Source organism: Ranitomeya imitator, chromosome 10 (genome assembly GCF_032444005.1).
Source record: "Ranitomeya imitator isolate aRanImi1 chromosome 10, aRanImi1.pri, whole genome shotgun sequence".
Classification (NCBI taxonomy): Eukaryota; Metazoa; Chordata; class Amphibia; order Anura; family Dendrobatidae; genus Ranitomeya; species Ranitomeya imitator.
Genome location: NC_091291.1, coordinates 138,042,830 through 138,067,361, shown reverse-complemented (window position 1 = coordinate 138,067,361; position 24,532 = coordinate 138,042,830). Strand labels below are relative to the sequence as shown.

Below are 24,532 nucleotides of genomic sequence, written 5' to 3'. Positions count from 1 at the left end.
TGCCCAGTTTGGCACCCTGGCACTGGACTAGAGTAAGTGATAGGGGGAAAGGAAAAAACAGGATTAGCGGAGGTAACAGAAAGAATATATAGAATATTACTAATAATATTAATATTATTAATGAACTGGTGTCAGAGTATCATCCCGGTATACAATCGATACAATACACAGGAAATCTGGAAATTGTGGCTGAGATGATAAGCAGCCAATGGGCAGAGTGAGTGGGTTGGCACCGGAGGGGCACGAGATATAAGGAGAGGACTATAGCAGAGTCCTGGAAGGAAGCGTAGGAGACTCACCAGGGCAGGAGAAGCAGGAGATGGATTACAAGCGCAGCGCCTGCCTGGGATTACTCCTGATCCTCGTCTTCTCCAAGGAGCAAGCGAGAGCCAAACCGATGAGCAGCCTGCAGGTGAGAGCCCCGTGCCGCCCATTATAGGTCACCGCCAATTCTAGACATATCGTATCCGGATCTTCCTAACAGTCCTGAACTGAGAAGAAGGAGAGAAATATTTAGTAGTCCTTATAGTCCTTGTGTTCTCCAATCGGTGGCTCTCCAGCAGTTAGGAAACTACAACTCCCAGCAATGATCCCTACAATCAAAGGTTGTAGTTTCACAAACGCTAGAGAGCCGCAGATTGAAAACCGCAACTGTGATCCGAGCAGCCAACTATGGCGGCTTATAGTGAAGCCGTGTCGCAGCGCCATGATCTACGGATACATTTCAATATTCGGACCCCCATTGTGGTGCAGATAAAGCGAGGTTTCGGCGTTCATGAGGGCGATCATACGGTTATTGGTAATGGGCGACAACAAATCCTTTTTATATATTGGATTCATATCTGGTCTTCTGTCTGCAGATGTAGCAGAGCTGTGTGTGTAAGCTGCCATACAAGAGTCAGTTATTCCACGTAACTCCTGTGATATTACATAGGACTGCACGTAATCTAGTGATGCAGTTAGAGGACAGCCTCAGCTCTGCTACATCGGTACAGGATACGATGGTGGTATCATTACATGTTAACCATTTGCTCTTGTAGAGTTTGTCCAGGTTACTGGAGGACAATTTTGACCGCTCCTATGGGTCTGACGAAGCAGATCATGGGGAGTTGGTACCAACTGACTTGCTGGACCAGCCGAACCCCGAAAACCAGTGGAACAGAAACCGGGCCGAGCAGAGGGAAGGTTCCCACTTAAATGAAGTCACCCTGCAGCAGCTGCTCAGCGACCCGGCGGGCGGCACCAGGAGGCTGCGGCAGAGGAGCAAGAAGGGCTTCTCCAGGGGATGCTTCGGGGTGAAGCTGGACAGGATCGGATCACTCAGTGGTCTCGGCTGCTGACGTTTCCTGGTGAGTTGGTAAAAATCACAAGAATTGGTGTAGTGTAGCGGACAGTAGGTGTTTGGTGTAGTGTAGGGGGCAGTAGGTGTTTGGTGTAGTGTGGCGGGCAGTAGGTGTTTGGTGTAGTGTAGGGGGCAGTAGGTGTTTGGTGTAGTGTAGCGGACAGTAGGTGTTTGGTGTAGTGTAGGGGGCAGTAGGTGTTTGGTGTAATGTAGCGGGCAGTAGGTGTTTGGTGTAGTGTAGGGGGCAGTAGGTGTTTGGTGTAGTGTAGGGGGCAGTAGGTGTTTGGTGTAGTGTGGCGGGCAGTAGGTGTTTGGTGTAGTGTAGCGGGCAGTAGGTGTTTGGTGTAGTGTAGGGGGCAGTAGGTGTTTGGTGTAGTGTAGGGGGCAGTAGGTGTTTGGTGTAGTGTAGCGGACAGTAGGTGTTTGGTGTAGTGTAGGGGGCAGTAGGTGTTTGGTGTAATGTAGCGGGCAGTAGGTGTTTGGTGTAGTGTAGGGGGCAGTAGGTGTTTGGTGTAGTGTAGGGGGCAGTAGGTGTTTGGTGTAGTGTGGCGGGCAGTAGGTGTTTGGTGTAGTGTAGCGGGCAGTAGGTGTTTGGTGTAGTGCGGCAGGCAGTAGGTGTTTGGTGTAGTGTAGCGGGCAGTAGGTGTTTGGTGTAGTGTAGCGGGCAGTAGGTGTTTGGTGTAGTGTAGGGGGCAGTAGGTGTTTGGTGTAGTGTAGGGGGCAGTAGGTGTTTGGTGTAGTGTAGGGGGCAGTAGGTGTTTGGTGTAGTGTAGCGGGCAGTAGGTGTTTGGTGTAGTGTAGGGGGCAGTAGGTGTTTGGTGTAGTGTAGCGGACAGTAGGTGTTTGGTGTAGTGTAGGGGGCAGTAGGTGTTTGGTGTAATGTAGCGGGCAGTAGGTGTTTGGTGTAGTGTAGGGGGCAGTAGGTGTTTGGTGTAGTGTAGGGGCAGTAGGTGTTTGGTGTAGTGTAGGGGGCAGTAGGTGTTTGGTGTAGTGTAGGGGGCAGTAGGTGTTTGGTGTAGTGTAGGGGGCAGTAGGTGTTTGGTGTAATGTAGCGGGCAGTAGGTGTTTGGTGTAGTGTAGGGGGCAGTAGGTGTTTGGTGTAGTGTAGCGGGCAGTAGGTGTTTGGTGTAGTGTAGGGGGCAGTAGGTGTTTGGTGTAGTGTAGGGGGCAGTAGGTGTTTGGTGTAGTGTAGGGGGCAGTAGGTGTTTGGTGTAATGTAGCGGGCAGTAGGTGTTTGGTGTAGTGTAGGGGGCAGTAGGTGTTTGGTGTAGTGTAGGGGGCAGTAGGTGTTTGGTGTAATGTAGCGGGCAGTAGGTGTTTGGTGTAGTGTAGGGGGCAGTAGGTGTTTGGTGTAGTGTAGGGGGCAGTAGGTGTTTGGTGTAATGTAGCGGGCAGTAGGTGTTTGGTGTAGTGTAGGGGGCAGTAGGTGTTTGGTGTAGTGTAGGGGGCAGTAGGTGTTTGGTGTAGTGTAGGGGGCAGTAGGTGTTTGGTGTAGTGTAGGGGGCAGTAGGTGTTTGGTGTAGTGTAGGGGGCAGTAGGTGTTTGGTGTAGTGTAGCGGGCAGTAGGTGTTTGGTGTAGTGTAGGGGGCAGTAGGTGTTTGGTGTAGTGTAGGGGGCAGTAGGTGTTTGGTGTAGTGTAGGGGGCAGTAGGTGTTTGGTGTAGTGCGGCAGGCAGTAGGTGTTTGGTGTAATGTAGCGGGCAGTAGGTGTTTGGTGTAGTGTAGCGGGCAGTAGGTGTTTGGTGTAGTGTAGGGGGCAGTAGGTGTTTGGTGTAGTGTAGCGGGCAGTAGGTGTTTGGTGTAGTGTAGGGGGCAGTAGGTGTTTGGTGTAGTGTAGGGGGCAGTAGGTGTTTGGTGTAGTGTAGCGGGCAGTAGGTGTTTGGTGTAGTGTAGCGGGCAGTAGGTGTTTGGTGTAGTGTAGCGGGCAGTAGGTGTTTGGTGTAGTGTAGCGGGCAGTAGGTGTTTGGTGTAGTGTAGCGGGCAGTAGGTGTTTGGTGTAGTGTAGGGGGCAGTAGGTGTTTGGTGTAGTGTAGCGGGCAGTAGGTGTTTGGTGTAGTGTAGGGGGCAGTAGGTGTTTGGTGTAGTGTAGCGGGCAGTAGGTGTTTGGTGTAGTGTAGCGGGCAGTAGGTGTTTGGTGTAGTGTAGGGGGCAGTAGGTGTTTGGTGTAGTGTAGGGGACAGTAGGTGTTTGGTGTAGTGTAGCGGGCAGTAGGTGTTTGGTGTAGTGTAGGGGGCAGTAGGTGTTTGGTGTAGTGTAGCGGGCAGTAGGTGTTTGGTGTAGTGTAGCGGGCAGTAGGTGTTTGGTGTAGTGTAGCGGGCAGTAGGTGTTTGGTGTAATGTAGCGGGCAGTAGGTGTTTGGTGTAGTGTAGCGGGCAGTAGGTGTTTGGTGTAGTGTAGCGGGCAGTAGGTGTTTGGTGTAGTGTAGCGGGCAGTAGGTGTTTGGTGTAGTGTAGGGGGCAGTAGGTGTTTGGTGTAGTGTAGCGGGCAGTAGGTGTTTGGTGTAATGTAGCGGGCAGTAGGTGTTTGGTGTAGTGTAGCGGGCAGTAGGTGTTTGGTGTAGTGTAGCGGGCAGTAGGTGTTTGGTGTAGTGTAGGGGGCAGTAGGTGTTTGGTGTAGTGTAGCGGGCAGTAGGTGTTTGGTGTAGTGTAGCGGGCAGTAGGTGTTTGGTGTAGTGTAGCGGGCAGTAGGTGTTTGGTGTAGTGTAGGGGGCAGTAGGTGTTTGGTGTAGTGTAGCGGGCAGTAGGTGTTTGGTGTAATGTAGCGGGCAGTAGGTGTTTGGTGTAGTGTAGGGGGCAGTAGGTGTTTGGTGTAGTGCGGCGGGCAGTAGGTGTTTGGTGTAGTGCGGCGGACAGTAGGTGTTTGGTGTAGTGTAGCGGACAGTAGGTGTTTGGTGTAGTGTAGCGGGCAGTAGGTGTTTGGTGTAATGTAGCGGACAGTAGGTGTTTGGTGTAGTGTAGCGGACAGTAGGTGTTTGGTGTAGTGTAGCGGGCAGTAGGTGTTTGGTGTAGTGTAGCGGGCAGTAGGTGTTTGGTGTAGTGCGTCGGGCAGTAGGTGTTTGGTGTAGTGTAGCGGGCAGTAGGTGTTTGGTGTAGTGTAGCGGGCAGTAGGTGTTTGGTGTAGTGTAGCGGGCAGTAGGTGTTTGGTGTAGTGTAGCGGGCAGTAGGTGTTTGGTGTAGTGCGTCGGGCAGTAGGTGTTTGGTGTAGTGTAGCGGGCAGTAGGTGTTTGGTGTAATGTAGCGGGCAGTAGGTGTTTGGTGTAGTGTAGCGGGCAGTAGGTGTTTGGTGTAATGTAGCGGGCAGTAGGTGTTTGGTGTAGTGCAGCGGACAGTAGGTGTTTGGTGTAGTGTAGGGGGCAGTAGGTGTTTGGTGTAGTGTAGCGGGCAGTAGGTGTTTGGTGTAGTGCAGCGGGCAGTAGGTGTTTGGTGTAGTGTAGCGGGCAGTAGGTGTTTGGTGTAGTGTAGCGGGCAGTAGGTGTTTGGTGTAGTGTAGCGGGCAGTAGGTGTTTGGTGTAGTGCGTCGGGCAGTAGGTGTTTGGTGTAGTGTAGCGGGCAGTAGGTGTTTGGTGTAATGTAGCGGGCAGTAGGTGTTTGGTGTAGTGTAGCGGACAGTAGGTGTTTGGTGTAGTGTAGCGGGCAGTAGGTGTTTGGTGTAGTGTAGCGGGCAGTAGGTGTTTGGTGTAGTGTAGCGGGCAGTAGGTGTTTGGTGTAGTGTAGCGGGCAGTAGGTGTTTGGTGTAGTGTAGCGGGCAGTAGGTGTTTGGTGTAGTGCGGCGGGCAGTAGGTGTTTGATCCGGGCTCTTTGCTTCTCTCCCATATCACCAGATGTCTGTATCTCTCCAGCCTCCTTGATCTCTCACAGACTTTCTAGGTGATTTTCCCTTTCTAGCAGTAACTGACAGCCTGATGGGAAGATCTGAGCAATTACCGCTGTCCAGGGTGCTGAAGCCATGTGGTGCCCCCTCAGCTGCCCCTGCTGGGAAGGGTTAAATGAGGGATTTGCAAAAAGAATATCACTTAATTAACCTATAATGATGTTACAGAGCCAAGCTAGTCAGATGTAGCAGAGGTAAGCTTTTCAGGTGCAGCAGAGCTAGGCTAGTCTGGAGTAACAGAGCTAAGCTAGTCAGATGTAGCAGAGCTAAGCTAGTCAGATGTAGCAGAGCTAAGCTACTCAGATGTAGCAGAGGTAAGCTAGTCAGATGTAGCAGAGCTAAACTAGTCAGATGTAGCAGAGCTAAACTAGTCAGATGTAGCAGAGCTAAACTAGTCACGTGTAGCAGACCTAAACTAGTCAGATGTAACATAGTAACATAGTTAGTAAGGCCGAAAAAAGACATTTGTCCATCCAGTTCAGCCTATATTCCATCATAATAAATCCCCAGATCTACGTCCTTCTACAGAACCTAATAATTGTATGATACAATATTGTTCTGCTCCAGGAAGACATCCAGGCCTCTCTTGAACCCCTCGACTGAGTTCGCCATCACCACCTCCTCAGGCAAGCAATTCCAGATTCTCACTGCCCTAACAGTAAAGAATCCTCTTCTATGTTGGTGGAAAAACCTTCTCTCCTCCAGACGCAAAGAATGCCCCCTTGTGCCCGTCACCTTCCTTGGTATAAACAGATCCTCAGCGAGATATTTGTATTGTCCCCTTATATACTTATACATGGTTATTAGATCGCCCCTCAGTCGTCTTTTTTCTAGACTAAATAATCCTAATTTCGCTAATCTATCTGGGTATTGTAGTTCTCCCATCCCCTTTATTAATTTTGTTGCCCTCCTTTGTACTCTCTCTAGTTCCATTATATCCTTCCTGAGCACCGGTGCCCAAAACTGGACACAGTACTCCATGTGCGGTCTAACTAGGGATTTGTACAGAGGCAGTATAATGTTCTCATCATGTGTATCCAGACCTCTTTTAATGCACCCCATGATCCTGTTTGCCTTGGCAGCTGCTGCCTGGCACTGGCTGCTCCAGGTAAGTTTATCATTAACTAGGATCCCCAAGTCCTTCTCCCTGTCAAAGCTAAGCTAGTCAGATGTAGCAGAGCTAAACTAGTCAGATGTAGCAGAGCTAAGCTAGTCAGATGTAGCAGAGCTAAACTAGTGAGATGTAGCAGAGGTAAGCTAGTCAGATGTAGCAGAGCTAAACTAGTTAGATGTCCCCCCTTCCCCCCCGGTACGACCTGCTCTAATCCTAACACTTCTCCTCCTGTTTTTCTTCTTACAGGTTACATATGTCTCATAGCTTCCCATGGCGGCCATTATTCTGCTCCACACCCTGCTCCACCCATGGCTGCCATCTTTGTTCCCATCGGCACAGAATGGTCGTTATTCTGGATGTTTTGGACTCTGGTCTGTGTGTCGTAGATGTGACAATAAAGCTTTCTCTATGTTTGTAGTTCTGGTTTCTTTTTCCAGGACCATAGTGTTGGGGTGCAGCTGTGCTCGCTGCATTGTCTGTTGGGGTCTCTGGTGGTCTGAGATCTCCAGGGATCTCCTCCTATTCTCCTGCTCAGATCCATACAATAACTCAATTATAGAGGAGAGTCCTGAACAGGTTCTTACATGTGGCCCCTCTCTCTGAGGCCCTAAGCAGCTCTGTAGGAAAGGGTAAAACAATGAAGTCTGATCAGTGGGAATGTCAGGAGGGTGGTCCGGCTCATCGGCGGAGGTTATGGCTTTCCCTGCGTCCCGGTAGAATTAGAGGGGGTCACAATGAAGGATGGATGAATGAAGGATGGAGATTCGGTTTTGTCTCTTTTTCTAATCAACACTATAAGAAGAGTCCCAATGGCTCAGTGTAAGGAGCCGAGATGTTCTCCCCCAGGACTGACAGCTGCAGGGGTCCCGCGGGAATCTTCACAGGGTGTCAGTTATGGGCAGCATCTAATGACTCCTCCTGAATGATCCCACTGTATACTGTATACTGTAACACAGCAGCTCCTTCTCTCTTAGTAATCTGTCTCCCATCCTAACACAGCAGCTCCTTCTCTCTTAGTAATCTGTCTCCCATCCTAACACAGCAGCTCCTTCTCTCTTATTAATCTGTCTCCCATCCTAACACAGCAGCTCCTTCTCTCTTAGTAATCTGTCTCCCATCCTAACACAGCAGCTCCTTCTCTCTAAGTAATCTGTCTCCCATCTTAACACAGCAGCTCCTTCTCTCTTATTAATCTGTCTCCCATCCTAACACAGCAGCTCCTTCTCTCTTAGTAATCTGTCTCCCATCCTAACACAGCAGCTCCTTCTCTCTAAGTAATCTGTCTCCCATCTTAACACAGCAGCTCCTTCTCTCTTAGTAATCTGTCTCCCATCCTAACACAGCAGCTCCTTCTCTCTTAGTAATCTGTCTCCCATCCTAACACAGCAGCTCCTTCTCTCTTAGTAATCTGTCTCCCATCCTAACACAGCAGCTCCTTCTCTCTTAGTAATCTGTCTCCCATCCTAACACAGCAGCTCCTTCTCTCTTATTAATCTGTTACATTGCATTAGTCTGATAATAATGTGACATCCTGGAGCAAGGATTGTCCAGAAGAAAAGGTTAGTAACAAAAATGAAGTTAAGTCAAGCCCTATTTATAGGATCGTGGATAATTTGGGGTTACAGCTGCTGGCTTCCCCAGTAATCCTTAGCTCAGGGGCTCTGAAACCCCCAAAACTGGACATTCCAGCCCTGTCCTGGCTGTAGCGGAGGTGCACATGTACGGCCTCCTGGCTGTTCATTGTCTATGGGACTCCTGAGAAATAGCAGAGCGATATACTGGACTGTGCAGGAGCAAATCTGCTACATTCAGGATGGGGCTGCAAACCCCTGATCTGGGAATCAGACCCTGGATCTCAGGATCTCCTGGGGATCCTGTAATCCAGGGATGGACAAACCATTGGTGCAACTCAAGAAGTAAGAGGCCCATGCCCGGCTCCACAGCATGGGGAATATTGCACTACAAAGGGCGCATATAATGTTACTGCGCAGGGGCCGTCTCCATCTGCGTCCACCAGTGCTGCAGGCAGACACGTTTTCTTCTATCCCTTGGTAGGGGAGAACTGACTTTTTTTTTTTTTTTTTTTATAATAACCCTTTACACATAATATTAGCATGATTAAGCCTCTAGTGGTTGTCAGCCATTAACAATAATAATTATTTATTATTTATTTATATAGCACCATTAATTCCATGGTGCTGTACAGTTTCCATTAACTGACAGCAAGCAGAGATCCTGAAATACACTAAATATATTAGAACATTGCAGAACTGTTCATTATATAAAGGGTCATTCCTATCTGGAAAATATGATCGCTAGCGCTCTGACCCCGGAGAGCTAACTGACCCCCAAGAAAAATGCGCCATTAGATGAGGACAGTGCGCAATTTTTTTCATCACCGGCAATGAATAGAACGGGAGCATGAAATCTGACTGGGCATCAGAGAGCCCCGTTCTCAGGATAGTCCCGGCAGTCGGACTCCACAGCGATCAGCAAGTTATCACCTATCCTGTCCTTTTAATAAAACTGCGCCGATTAATTTCTTAATCTATCTGATTAATTTCCTAATATATCTGATTAATTTCTTAATATATCTGATTAATTTTTTAAATATATCTTCATAGCGGCTGAAGCTTTATTTTTAGGATACAGAACTCCAAATCTTCCTCCAAAGCAGAGGTGAAAAGATCAAATTCTCATTCCCTGCAGCTGCCAGCAGAGGGAGCACTTTGCATGCTTCGTATACACAGACGTCTGTCTACAGCTCTCCATCTAGATCCATGCAGGGAGATCTCATATTAAATGAATCAGTTTCCCTATTATTAGACTTTCATTTATTAAAGTGACCCTGCTCCTTGCAGAAAGAGCCGAAATCGCCATGAAGCGACCGTCCGCCGCCCTCTGCACGACCCCCGACATTACACGTATTACCAGGAACGCGGCGAGATTATAACGAAGCCGCTTCCAGTAATGGATGAGTCAAACAAACAGGAAAACAAGATCCTTCTACTTATTAAAAATCCTCTCTTGATAAATGGGGCCGATATCTGGCGCTGTAGGATTGTGCTACAAGAGGTGCTGTGGGTCCAGGACCTCGCACAGTCCCTGATCGGACAATTATATGGACATTACGGAGCACAGATCTTATTACGCGCCCTCCATGCCTCCCCTCCGGTTTATTTCTCTGTGCTTATTGCTTTGCCAGTTTGTAACATCATTATTTTATGCCTGCAGTGAAATATACAGAAGTATCAGTATCTTGACGGATGACGTCAAGGTTATGCTCACAGATACACTGAATATTTTCATAGAGTTTTTGAAAGTGGGCTTTGGGGGAATCTAGGGTTTTTTTTTTTAAAGGGGGTCTATGGAGTAGACATGACGAACATCTTTCTGTGTAACATCCTTAATACTTGAAGGTCCACTTTGTAATGCAATATCATTTACAGGCCAGATCTAAGTCGTTTTCTTTTTTTTAGTGTGCAGAGGTTTAAATCCTATAGAGTTAGGCAGGAAAGATAAAGGATTGACTCCCTGCAGCCACCACTAGGGGGAGCTGACTGCAGGTTCACTGGTAACACAGTATGCGGTAAACTCACAAGCTCCCCCTAGTGGTGGCTGCAGGTCGCCTGGAATATCGCAGCTGTATCTTTATGGTTATACAAAGGATGTGTTACTTTGTACCAGAAAAGAATAGAATACTTTCAGCTTCCACATAGGGTGTCTCACAGCTTTCCATGTCTCCTGAATGGCAAATACACCTCCTTGTTGCAGATAGCTATGTAAATTTGGAGTAGGGGGCTGTCTCTCCACCCTGTCTCTGAGACTATGAGTAATCAGTGGGTGATGATGCTGGGCTGGCTATTAATCTGGTTGCTGAATTGGTCATTGGCACAGGACCTGTACCAAAGGGCATGTCTTTAAGAGACAGAGTTGTTAGGAGGGTCATGTATTGGTATACAGTTCTTCATACACCAAAACTCTTATGCTGTCACTCTTTTTCCAACCACCCCTTTATAAGTCGCCAGTTTTCCCAGACAGATTGTCATGGGGTTTCTGCAACCGAGAGGAGCCAGATGGTCACAGCGTCTGATTGCTCCTACTCCTGCGCTGAGAAGCAGCACTTCTACTTCATTTTAATGGTGTTTATTCCTTTTGGCAGATCAGGGGTTAATCGGCCATGTTGGAAAACCCTGAGCTCTCAGCTGAACTCAGTCAGCCACTTCCCTTCACTTTATAATCTGATTCAAATCTATGTCAGAGCTAGCATTTGCTGCATGGCTTCAGGAGGAAGAGGATGTGAGAAGGAGTTTTGGAGGAGTGTTATGACCTGGTGGTTAGGAGCACCCGGTACGACCTGATAGTTAAACTCACACAGGACAAGCTCTGGGATGTGGGAGCTCTGCTGACCGCAAGCCCTAATCCTATCACAACAACTAAAAATAGCCGTGGAGCGTTCCTGACTCTCCCTAGACGCCTCTTCACAGCTCCCCGTTGAAGCACCTGGGAGGTGCGAAACGGCTGTCGTTCAGCCCCCACATGTCTTTGTAACCACACCCCCCCGTGCCGTGAAGATTTTTCTCACCAATAAATAACCTGCAAGAAGACCGGTGAGTGCTGCCGCTTTCTTTTCGTTTATACTCCACATGGCATGTTTTCAGGCTATTAGCACCCGAGGTCTGCGATCCAGCGTAGGTGATCTGACCAGGAAGTGACCACAGTGGGTGATCGGTGGTGCGGGTTGCTGTTTTCTTTTACAAAGGATAAATCACGTCACCTGTGTAAGGAACCTCAGAAGCCGCAGCTCCACTCACAGCCACCAGAGGGAGTCCATGGACAGAACTCGCCGAAGTACCATTCACGACCTCAGGAGGGAGTTCGACAACAGAATTCACAACAGAGGAGTTATCTGTGACTGTTGCTTGGTTTGTATGCGTGGTAATTCCCTTCTCTACTTTTGTTTATTCCCCTACCTCCACTGTTATGATCTGGTGGTTTAGGAGCAACATGAGACGAGCTCTGAAGGAGGTGGTACCTGTACTGACCGCAGTCCCTAAGCTCAACACAACACTAGAAGTAGCCGTGGAATGCTCCTGTCACTCCCTAGGCACCTCGTCACAGCCTGAGAACTAACTACCCCTAAAGATAGAAACAGGAAAACTATCTTGCCTCAGAGAAAATCCCCAAAGGATAGATAGCCCCCCACAAGTAATGATTGTGAGTGGAGAGGGAAAAGACATACACAGAACAAAACCAGGATGTAGCATAGGAGGCCAGTCTAGCTAGATAGATAGGACAGGACGGAATACTGTGCGGTCAGTATTAAAAACTACACAAATCCACACAGAGTTTACAAAAATCTCCACACCTGACTAAAGGTGTGGAGGGTAAATCTGCTTCCCAGAGCTTCCAGCTTAACTGAATTAATCCATACTGACAAGCCGGACAAAACATAGAATGCACAGAACGAATAGGTCCACAACATGTGGACAGAAAAGAGCAAAGCAAGGACTTATCTTTGGTGAACTGGTCAGGATATCAGGGAAATCCAAGAGAGATGTGAATCCAACCAGGAACCATTGACAAGTGGCACTGGCTGAAGGGAAGAGCCAGGCATAAATAGCCGAGCAGAAAGACAATCAGTGGAAGCAGCTGCAGACTGCTAAATCCAAGGAGCAGCCATACCACTTAAAACCACCAGAGGGAGCCCAAGAGCAGAACTCACAAAAGTGCCACTTACAACCACTGGAGGGAGCCCAAGAGCAGAACTCACAAAAGTGCCACTTACAACCAACGGAGGGAGCCCAAGAGCGGAATTCACAACACTCCACGCCCCGCTGCATTTCTGTGTTATATGTGAGTGAATATTTTGTATGCCTGGGAGTTTACTGTTAGCCCTTGTTTGTGTTGCCTTGTTTGTTGGGTTGGTATACTGGCCCATATTCCATGGGTGGGGGAAGAGAACAGATGGAGGGCTAACTCAGGAGATAGGGCAAGAGTGGCGGCCTCGGCATCTTCACCTTCAGAAGTATCCCGGGGAATAGGGCGAGCTAGGGTGCCCCCTAGTGATAGGAACAGGGAAGGAGCCCCTGGTCCCGGGTCACCCGACAGCTGTGTCGTGACACGGATACAGTGTTACTAAGTCCAAAGAAAAACATTTTTGGAGAAACATTCTCTGATCGGTCACGGTTCTTTCACAGATTGTATTTATAACATCAAGAATTTCCAGAATTCGGCACCTGAGAATTGATTGTTTACCATTCCGAAGGAAGTAAATGTATCTATTTTCGTTTTTCATCAACAGGATTCAGCCCATAAATCTGGAGACAATCGTCCTCTTCATCCATTACAGCCGATCTGGGGCAGTGTTCAGGACCTGTGGCGGAGCACGCTGCTGGATATCGGGGTCAGTGTGTCCTCCGGGCTCCAGAACTCTTCATCTATGACCAGAAAGCAGCAAAAAAGGCAAAGTAACCAAAGCCCTGCAACTCCAAGCTGGCAGAGATGGGCAAAGCCACACGACGGCAGACACAATATACGGCCCTCTATTCCTTCCGATGAAGCTGGTGGGCCACGAACCCCAAAACCTGGGCGACACTAGGCACATTTTTGCCTTAGATCAATTACAGCTATCAGTGCATGCTGGGAAACTGTATTTATGAAACAGCCAAAATGTTGGAGATCAATGTTCAAAAGGTAGATCAATCAATGCCAAGACTGATTAATTGGGGACGCCGTGTTTTCAAGGCAAATCCCACATCTTCTTACCCCCAGTAGGGACCTGACAGAGCCAGTAGAGGGCGATATCGTGCTAGATCACCATTCATGGCCTATTAGTAAGTGATCTTGCCCTTGTGACGTGATCCCTTTAATACTGTAGTACTTGTATATAAATAACCTATATAATAAGAGACATCAGGAAAGGCGATGATGGGAGCAGCACTGTAACTCCAGGCTAATATGTCAGCACCCCGGACAGCGGCCAGGGTCGCCCGTATAGCCCGAGCCTGACTTCATCAAATGCAGCGAGAAGCAGTTGTTATAACCAGCAGGTAATAAAATCTTTTAGTGTTACGCACAGAAGCCTGAAAATGGTCTGATTTATTTAATTTATACCTACAAATGTGTATGGTAATTATGCAAAACTTCATCCTATAGATCAGATTAGTTCTCTACACAATGCAGTCACATTTGTTTCATTCATCTACACCCCATGTCCACAGATAGAGCAAGCGGCAAAGCGCAAAAATCCAGCATCCGCAGGAAATGAGATAAGAAAAAAACCAAGAGCACCAACAACAGTTTTTGTATCCAAAATATCAAAAAATGCTTTATTATCATACAATTATTAAACAGGTTTAAGGGAAACAAGGGGGAACATGAAACAATGCGACACAAAAAGTGCCCAATGAAAACAGTGGACGGAACATACATCAAATATATAAAAGAGTTCCATCAAAGGTAGATGCATCACGGCTAGTGCACCGCACAGCCATTGACAGATGTATACCCATAGTTAGTTATCCCGGTGACAGTCAAAATAAGGCAGAAAGTTTAATAGCATAAAAAGGTAGTAAAGAACATACCAAAATGTACAGGCCAGTCACCACGCCGTCCACCGTTGACCCCGATGCGCGTTTCGGTTAACGAAACCTTCCTCAGGGGGCATGCCGTAAATACATGTGTGCCGTCTTTTATAGTCCGTGTGTTACCGCAAACCGGAAGTAGACTAACGTCACCTAGTAGCGGCTAAGCCTATGCATCCAGAAGTAGGAGGGCGTCGGTGTAACGTCGCTGCTATCTGTAAATCTGTATGTAGTGAGCTCCCTCTAGTGGTGGCTGTATACATTTATATGTAGTGAGCTCCTTTTGTCGTGGCTGTATAAATCTGTATGTAGTGAGCTCCCTCTAGTGGTGGCTGTATACATTTATATGTAGTGAGCTCCTTTTGTCGCGGCTGTATAAATCTGTATGTAGTGAGCTCCTTTTGTCGCGGCTGTATAAATCTGTATGTAGTGAGCTCCTCCTAGTGGTGGCTGTATACATTTATATGTAGCGAGCTCCCTCTAGTCGCGGCTGTATAAATCTGTATGTAGTGAGCTCCCCTAGTGGTGACTATATATCTAAATCTGTATGTAGTGAGCTCCTCCTAGTGGTGGCTGTATAAATCTGTCCGGCGATGCTGCAGTCATGGAAGACAAGTCTGAAGATGCTGCAGTCACGGAAGAAAAGTCTGGAGATGCTGCAGCCATGGAAGACAAGTCCGGAGACGCTGCAGCCACGGAAGACAAGTCCAGAGATGCTGCAGCCACGGATGACAAGTCCGGAGATGCTGCAGCCACGGAAGACAAGTCAGGAGATGCTGCAGCCACGGAAGACAAGTCCAGAGATGCTGCAGCCACGGAAGACAAGTCCGGAGATGCTGCAGCTACGGAAGACAAGTCCAGAGATGCTGCAGCCACGGAAGACAAGTCCGGAGATGCTGCAGCCACGGAAGACAAGTCCAGAGATGCTGCAGCCACGGAAGACAAGTCCGGAGATGCTGCAGGTCATGATAGCACGGTAATGTCTTGAAAGCTGCTCACAGTAGCGAGAGGAACATGCAACCCTGCGTTCTCGTTTTGAATCATAGCTTCTGGGACACTTTCATGTTGCCTCAGGAAGGCCTCTCGATGGCGTTGCACACATGGTCTACAGACCAATCTCCAGCTATCATTACATCCAAGACAAAAATGGGACTCAACACTGAAGAGGACAGACCTCTATTCCAGCCTCCATTGCTCTCTATCTCTGCACCATGATACAGTAGCTTTTTAGAGAAGCGGCATAAGGGCAGCGAAGAAGTCTTCACAAGGAAATGTCACAATGGTCCAACTTCGGTTTATCGTGTGGGGTGGCATAATATACGGTAACCGGCTCCCTCTTATCTTCAATCCAGAGACACTATCATTATTACATTGATTTGGTGATGGATTCAGTGATACAGTCATTTCTCAAAAAAGAAATGGCCAAGAGCCATTTTTCAGCTTGATAATGACACCAACCTGTGCCTGTCCCTAAGCTCCCATAAAGCCCTTTGCGGGTCCTTCCCTCCGCTGCCGTCATGTGCCTAGTCCCTTATTGTCAACTCAATGGAGTGTGGCTAGTGCACTGGCCAGCAAGGACGCTAGCCTTGCCACTGCAAATGATATTACACAGGGGAAGAGAAAAACATGGGACAGACAAAGAAAAAGGAAGAAATACTCAGCTTCAGGCTCTGCTGCCAAGCTCCACCGCAGCATAAAAACAACAGCGGGAATCTGAACTCTCAAAGCAGCAACACCACCGAAACAGGAGAGCTCCACACCCCTAGCTGGTCTGCATATAAGAACTCTATGATCAGCTGAAGGGTCATGTGACTATATAAAGGAAGGAGGGAGTGGTCACAAACTAACATCACCTGACCAGCCTAAAAGAACAGCCAGCAGGAGACTGACATTAACTCTTGCTGGAGCAAAAGGAAAAAAACAACATTTAGGCTATGTGCACACGTCAGGATTTCTTGCAGAAATTTCCTGACAAAAAACGGACATTTCTGCCAGAAATCCACATGCGTTTTTTTGCGCGTATTTTGTGCGTTTTCTTTTCCGGACATTCCAATTTAATGGGAAATCCGCAAAAAATCCGCAAAAATAATGAACATGCTACTTCTTTTTGTGGAATGCGTTTTTTTTTTGCGGAAAAAAACGCAAACATGTGCACAAAAAATGCGGAATGCATTCTAATTGATAGGATGCATAATGTTTGCATTATTTATGCGATTTTATAGCATTTTTATCAGGAAAATCCGCAAAAAAAACGCAAAAAATCCGGAACGTGTGCACATATCCTTAACTTTCAGCAGAACCAGAGTTGCCATGAATGCCATAATGAATCGTGACAGCCGGGGTCATGCGACCATATATTCTATCCTCCGAGGGGATCAGATCGATTATATTAATGACACTCAGTTCATACTCTGATCAGTTTGAGCAAAGTGCCGGATTACTGTGATCTGATTATCTGGAATGAGAGGATCATAGCACAGGGGAGGAGAAGATGCCGAAAAAAAAATTCTCCATCTTCTCCATTCTGTGAGTCTGTGGACATCGGACTGCACTCGGACGTCAGAGTGCAGCTCAATTATTTCCGCGCACCCACAGATTTCTCCGGGTGTGTGCGAATCGACTTGCACTGCACATTGCAGCATTCTGCAGTTTTCTCTCGGCTGGTCGGCACTGCCCCATACAATTACATTGGTCCCATTGCGATCTGATAAAACATCGCACAGCACTTGGCCGTGTTATTCACTCACGTGACCGAGCCCGCACTCTGCTTCTTCCTGTTATCTGCTGATTCTATCCACCTGAGGTCGGACACTATTTGGTCAATGGCAGCCATATGAAGGACGAGCTCGCTGTGTATGGATTCTCGGGTTCCTGTGTGTCAGGGTTAATATTGGTGGTTTTCAGATACAGGGTTCCCATGCTGATGTTACCCTGATGGGAGACCATAGATGACGTCAGGATACTTCAGGGACTGCAATCATAAGATTTTAACACTTCCATCCATATTTCCCTTTCTTCCCAGCAATAATACATAACATTTTCCATGGACTCTTCCTGCTGACAACTCAGGAGACAATTTCCGACCCCCTCAAATCTCGGGATTTACCATATCCAGGCCACTCTCTGTGAGTTGTAAGAAGTAATTCTCCTTTATCAGGTGGAACTTATTCCCCCATAAGGGTATGTGTCCACGTTCAGGATTGCATCAGGATTTGGTCAGGATTTTATGCAGGTAAAATCCTGACCAAATCTGCACCTAAGGTCACTGGCAGGTCACCTGCGCTGACCTTGCGCTTTTTCTGCAATGTAAGGACATGCTGCGTTCTTAAAAGGCGTTTTCGCGGGTCTGCCGCATGCGTTTCTTCCTGCATAGTGAGGACGGGATTTCATTAAATCCCCTCCACTATGCTGTAACATCTGGACGCTGCGTTTTTGACGCTGCGGCTCAACACAGCGTCAAAAACACAGAGTTTCCTGAACGTGAAAACATACCCTAAGAGCAGGCTGAAGAGCCTCGCCGGGGAAGATTCTGGCGGAGTGACGATGACAAACACAAACGAGAAGACGGGGAGCAGGTAAGTCTTCAGCATAAAGCGTTGCGGTATATGATAGCGGTATATAAGCAAAGCACAATAAATAAACATAGCCCTCTAGGACGTTATTATGGGTGAAGGCATTAGCAAACCCTAAAGGTATGTTTCCACGTGCAGGAAACGCTGCGTGTTTGACGCTGCAGCGTCCAGATGTTACAGCATAGTGGAGGGGATTTAATGAAATCACGTGTCCACTATGCGTGGTAACATGCACGCGGCGGCCCTGCGATTCTGGACATGCGGCACATCTTTTAAGATCGTAGCATGTCCGTGTACCTTGTGGCGACGCTGCGCTGCCGCAAGGTATAACACGGGGCCCTATGTGTGGGGTGCGATGATTCGGGATGTGTGCTATGAACACATCCGACATCATCGCGTCACAGAAGGGGGCGGAGCTTAGCGCGGAGCGGGTTTGCCGCTCCAACCAAACCGCCGGCCATCCTGAAGGTGGACACGTACCCTTAGCCTCAGTATAAGGGCTCCTACTCACTTGGGAGAAACTCAGATGAGTCTTGCCTGTCAATACGCAACACTGCCGCTGGCAATCAGATCGGAGTGTTCAGCTGCATGTATTGCTATGTAACTTTTGTCGCTTTCACGCCAGTTTCGCCAGCTCCGCCAAAATGGGTGAAGTTGGGTCAGGACGGGGACTCCACATCATGTCTAATTGATGACGAGCCATTGTGCACCTTACACCAGAAATCTTCCTTCAGAACCTGACGAGAGTAAGATTTCTGGGGCGGCACATGGAGGCGCTCGCCGCTCGTCAGATGCTCCTGATCCATCAATGGTCGCGTGCCTCTTAATGAATCAGGATTCTCTGACTCCAACACTCGGCTCATTAAGACAAGCGAGAAAATCGCCAGGTCTCGTTGAGTATCGTTTCTTATGTATCGTCCTGACAAGGCCCAAGTAACGTCCTATCACCTACACTCCAGTAGCCAATGAAATAGAAGGTCTTCATATGTAAATGACTGGGACTTTCATCAATAAATGATTAGGACGCAGCGATACAATGACATAAAGAAGCAGCAGAATAAGGAATGTCCACTGGATGTCAGATTTCAATATCAAGGCGTCTCCAAGGTCAGCGGAGCTGTGTGTGGCGTTAGCAAGAGATTTCAAAGACACCGGATCAAAAGTAAGTTCTGGCTCAGGATCGGTTTGCATTTCAAAGAATCGTACAGAACGCGGGATCCAAGCAATATGGCCGTATATTGTGTATACACCAGCTCCTCCATCACATGTCTGACGGGGGGAAGATATCACGAGCGGACTGTCACTTCTTCTTTGAGATCCCTACAGTCATTCGCATCATAATTATGGAAGTGCTGCACAATGTTTGATCGATATGATGCATCATTGGATATTACGTTACTGCGCTTATTACACAACCTTCACCTGCTTGGAATGATTTGCGACTTTTTAAGAAAATTGCAATTCTGGCCAAGCCATCATTAGAATAGCTGAACTTTGAAAAGTGGAAAAAGTGGCATAAAATCGCAAAAAGTCACAAAATATGTTTTTCAGAATATGGGGAAAATGCAATAAAAATCGGAGAAAATCTGGTGAGATCTTGTTAGTGCTAATTCAGACGTACATGTGCTATCAGTACATGTGTTTCATAGACAGAACACGCGCCCTTAATAGTCTCCTTAATCACACGTCCGTGTTTTTTGTTGTGTATCTCAAAAATAAAAAAAATTATGGCGACACGGATCACATTAAAATCTATGGGTCCATAAAAATCACAGAACGGACGCGGAGACCATCTGTGCGCTGTCCATGATTATCATTGGAATGGGTATCAGCAACTTTCCCATTGTTATTTACTTTTATGGCTTATGAGAAAATTATTAAGGAAAAAAACTGAAACATGGACCAAACAGCGATAAAAATCTGATCCGAAACACTGATGAAAAATGATCCTTTTTTCACGCATTCTAAGGCCACATGCACACGTTGCGGATTACTCTGTGGATTTTGGTAAATCTGCGGGAAATCCGCACTGCGGATTTACCGAGTTTTTTTCACTTTTTTTGCGCTGATTCCACCTGCGGTTTTACACCTGCGGATTCCTATTGAAAATCAGGTGTAAACCGCCGCGGAATCCACACAAAGAATTGACATGCTGCGGAATAAACAACGCTACGTTTCCGCACGTTTTTTTCCGCACCATGGGCACTGCGGATTTTGTTGTCCATAGGTTTACATGGTACTGTACACCTCATGGAAAACAGCTGCGAATCTGCAGCGGCCAATCCACTGCGGATCTGCAGCAAAATCCGCAACTTGTGCGCACACCCTAAAAGAGGCCAAAAAGGAACAATAACTGGACCGCTCTATAGTCAGACATCAGGGTCCCTATTATTATGGGGCTGGTCACATGTTCGTATTTTTGGGTCCTCGCAGAGTCACGGAGATGTCGGATTTTGATCCAGGTGTCAGATCAACATCCCCAATGGAAGTCAATGGGTCAGTGAGAAAAAAAAAAAAAATCGGACATCACTCAGATGCCATGACTGAGAAATCGCCATTATGGTTTTTTTTTTCGTATGAGAAAAAGTGATGAAATTCTGATGGTAAAAAGTGACGCACGGACCAAATACTGATGAAACTCGGATCTGATAGGGAGAAAATCACCGGTGAGCCCGGAGTCTTTCCGAAGTGTTCAGTTCCAGACTAAATAGATAAATACGGATGGGGACAATAATCCGGATCTACTCCGGGGACATTCCGTCCATTTCGCCGTATAAGGGAGTGAGGTCACTCGGCTTTCTCTGCTGATTGCTGCTTCCATAGACGTCAATGAGGGCTGCATCTACCGTCTATGGGAAGCTGTGAGGAGACATCAATCATTTCCTCTGAACACTAATCTATTGGGTTTGGGGATTAGCACCTGGAAGTGATGGTGTCACAGGATGGAGAATGGGGGGCGTAGTAGTGAGGAGGGGGCACATCACAGGATGGAGAATGGGGGGCGTAGTAGTGAGGAGGGGGCACATTCCACCAGCAGGACCCTTTATGGGAATCTTCCATGCACACACTGCTGTCTGGAGAAATCTGGCTAGATAAGGCTGCAGAGATCAGGTCACAGGGTAGGGGGTATAAATGGGAGAGGGGTTTGGTCCAGGCTGCAGATCACTGGGGGAATAGAGAGAGGGAGTCACCAGCAGCTGCAGGGACCTCAGTATACAGCACCAGCTCTCAGTATACAGCACCAGCTCTCAGTGTACAGCACCAGCTCACTACACCACCTGCCCACCATGGAGAGGAAGCTCTATGCCTGCTGCACCCTGCTCTGGGCCACCCTGCAGCTGCTGCCCACCACTGCCCACCCCATAGCAGACACTGGCAGGGAACTGGACTCCTTCAAGGTAAGCAGTAGACTGCAAGGAAACGGAGATTTCTGGGAGTTGTAGTCCTACACTTCATAGCTCAGGGCAATGAATGGGTGTTAGGAACAGGTTAGAGAGTCTGGGATCTGTAGAGGTAATGTGTGGCATGCTGTGACTTTTAGTTCTACACCATATTTATACAAGCGATAAATCTTTATGGAGGATGCAGGACAATGGAGCAGATTAGACAGAGATTTATAGGAGTAAAACATGCTGAGAGTAGTAGTTCTGATCATGGGAAACAATGCATGGCATAGTTGTAAGGGCAAAACATGCTGAGAGTAGTAGTTCTGCAACCACAGCTTATACATGGGGCAATGGAAACAGATGGATAAAGCATGGTTGTGAGGATGGGGCATGCTGAGAGTGGTAGTTCAGATCATACTTATACATAGGAAACAAATGATACATACAAATTTGTATTCATAGGGAATGCTGTGAGTAGTAGTTCTACAATCAATGCTTATATATGAGATGACAGGAACAGTGCATGGCATAGTTGTAATGGTGGAGTATGTTGAGAGTAGTAGTTCTAAAAACACTGTAAATGCGGTTATGGAAATTGATAGAGCATGGTATAGGCGTAATGGAGGGAAATGATGAGAGTAGTAGCTCTAAAACCACTTATGTTATGCATGAGATGGATAGATCATGAGAGTTGTAGTGAACAGCATAGAAAGGATGCACAGATCAATGGTGAACATTTAAAAAGAGCAGGGCATGCTGATTTTTGTAGTGCCACAATATATGGGCAAGAGCATTGCACGTATCCATACAACTGTCAATCATTGGGTTTGCTGGGCATTGTAGTTCCCGGCTACCAGCTCCGTTAGTAGGAATGGTATTATGATTGTATGGGATGTTGCATTATACAGACACAGCCTTTTTGTGATATTTGGGGGGACCGGGACCCTGCAGAATATGATATATTCTCTATTATCATACACAGGACGTCCTGGAGAGATTGGAGGAGAAGCTGTCAGCCATTGAAGATTTACAACAATCAAATCCCAGTGTCCTGGAGACCAGACTGGACGATCGCACTCAAGCGATGACCCCAGAAGAGGCTGGAGCCCAGTTACCAGAGTCCAGAGGGGCGAACCCCGGCAAGACCATCTCCATCAACGACTCCTTCCTCAAAGGGCTGCGATCGCTGCAGAGCCCCAAGATGATGAGGGGTTCAGGCTGCTTCGGGAGAAGGATTGACAGAATCGATTCCTTCAGTGGACTGGGCTGTAACGGTAAGAGGAGAGCAATGTTATTGTTCTGTTGTCACAAGGGGAACTACAAGTCCCAGCCAGGGGATACTGGGAGTCCTGCTCCAGCCATTGCACAGATATACATGACTCGACTTGCTACGTAGGGTCCTGTGTGTTTTGTGTTCTGGGTAGTTCCCAATGCAAACTACAACTCCCAGCATATCCCAATAGGGCATGATAGGAATTGTAGTTTCCCAGCAGCAGCTGGCAGAGCGCCTGTTACATGATATAGACCACGACCTGGAGAGAATAGTCATTATAATGATATATGTCGTGTAGATACAAAGGTCGCAGAGCTGAATTTGTTGTATCCTGCAGTCCTATGTAAAAGACATGACGATGTCACCATGAGCTGAGCCAGATGGCAAACACAGCTCTGCTATGTCTGAGCATGGCTGAATAATAGCGCCATATGTATTAGATAAAGACGTATCGTAGTTCAGGAGAAAATGACCTCCATGTCATCAGTATTTGTCAAGTACTTCAACAAATTCCTTTGTAGATACAAATTACCTCATGATTTCCACCATTTTCTTTTAAGTAGCTTTCACCACACACACTATGTGTATATATATATATACATACAGTATATACGGTACTCTCCACGTCAGCGTGACCACCAGTAGGCCTCATACCCTGATTAACCTTGTTGCCCATAGCAACCAGCTTACATTCCGCACTCTGAACGGTTGTTATCGACAATGGTGGCCACGCTATCATCAATGGTGGCCATGTTATCATTATTGGTGGCCATTTTTATCACCAGGACAATTTTAGTCCCAAATGTATTGTACATGGATGCACAATCACCTCCCCACACATTGGTGGCAGATATTTTGCCAGATAGACCATTATTAATGATGGGGTGTACAGTCAAAATGGCTGCCTCCACCTGGACCTTGTTTCCCATAGCAACCAATGCAGCTTAGAACATGAAAGCTGAGGTCAGATTGGTTGCTAAGGCCCCTTCATACACGGTTTCCTCCGTAGCGACGGTTTCTTCCTCCTTCTTTTTCCCAGTTTTGTTTTATAATTCTTCTTTTCTTTCCACAGGATCCAGACGGTTTTGATACGATGGGGCTGTGGGAGAATCTCGGGCTGCTTGAGGACCCTCCCAAGACGACTCACCGGAACATTACTTTTCTATTTCCGAGGATCCCGCTCATATTTATTTATTTATATGTATTTATTTCATGTTTTATAATTGTAATTTCTAACACTTCATAGATCATAATAAATATGACACTTTCCTTCCGTCTATGATGTCCGTAAATGATACAGAATTATACAAAATAAACCTTTTGTTGGATATTTTGGAAGGGGTTGTAGTAAGACGGCCATTATTTTATTATGTTACCATTGACCATGGCATAACTATAATGGGAAGGGGGAAACTGCAGTCACATCGGGCCCTGCAGCTCCAGGGGTCCCAAAAAGAAGAGCAATATTAAAAATGATGCTGTCACAACACAGCTGTCGGGTGACCTGGGACCAGAGGCTCCTTCCCTGTCTCTAACACTAAGGGGCGCCCTAGCTCACCCTATTCCTCGGGATACTTCTGAAGGTGAAGATGCCGGGGCCACCATTCTTGCCCTATCTCTTGAGTTAGCCCTCCGTCTGTTCTGTTCCCACACCCAGGGAAGAGGGGGTGCTATTTTGCACCGCAGTAAACTAACCTGACAAACAAGGCAACACAAACAAGGGTTAACAGAAAACTCCAGGAATACAAATGATTTACTCACATGTAACAGAGGAATGTTCCACGACATAGAGGTAAGGGAATAAACAAAAAACAAAGATGGATAAGGAATTACCACGCATACAAACCAAGCAACAGTCTAAGATAACTCCTTCAACTCTCCTCATATGTGCTCCTCTCCCACCATTAGCCATGCAGCAAATGCTAGCTCTGTCAAGGATTAGTAACAGAGCCCAGGTTATAAAGGGGAAGGGAGTGGCTAACCAAGCTCAGCTGTGAGCACAGGGATTCCCAACATGGCCGATTAACCCCTGTTATGCCAGAAGAAATAAAGTGCTTCTTCTCAGCGCTGGAGTAGGAGCAATCAGACGCTGCGGTCTTCTGGCTCCACACTGTCGCGGTAACCCTGTGACAGATGCATCATACTTCAGGGCCAGGTTATAAATTTTGCTTTGAGGCCTAAAAGATTAAAGTTACCCTTTTATCTGCTGTACATGATATCTAGAGGGCAATAAGGGCCCAGGCTCAGGGGTAATTGATAGGTCACATTGTACATATCCATAAAATGGCATCTGTACACTGCTTCTGGACTCTACCATGATCTAAAATTTGGAGGACTTGTCCTGATTTTCTAAATAGTCAGATCAAATTGAGACCGTCCTAAGCTAAAAA

General features: G+C 47.1%; 2 protein-coding genes across 2 annotated transcripts; both read left to right on the top strand.

Moving 5' to 3' along the window:
- The first annotated feature begins 282 nt into the window (after positions 1-282).
- On the top strand, positions 283-6,742 carry LOC138650937 (C-type natriuretic peptide 1-like). The gene is made up of 3 exons (XM_069740822.1): positions 283-412; positions 1,041-1,349; positions 6,572-6,742. The coding sequence occupies exons 1-2, from the start codon at positions 320-322 to the stop codon at positions 1,338-1,340; spliced, it is 393 nt and encodes a 130-aa protein (XP_069596923.1). The 5' UTR covers positions 283-319; the 3' UTR covers positions 1,341-1,349; positions 6,572-6,742.
- A 13,906-nt stretch (positions 6,743-20,648) lies between these two features.
- On the top strand, positions 20,649-23,411 carry LOC138651337 (natriuretic peptides A-like). Its single transcript, XM_069741448.1, has 3 exons — positions 20,649-20,881; positions 21,852-22,143; positions 23,215-23,411. Exons 1-3 carry the CDS (start codon positions 20,771-20,773, stop codon positions 23,229-23,231), a joined length of 420 nt encoding a protein of 139 aa, XP_069597549.1. The 5' UTR covers positions 20,649-20,770; the 3' UTR covers positions 23,232-23,411.
- The last annotated feature ends 1,121 nt before the right edge of the window (positions 23,412-24,532 follow it).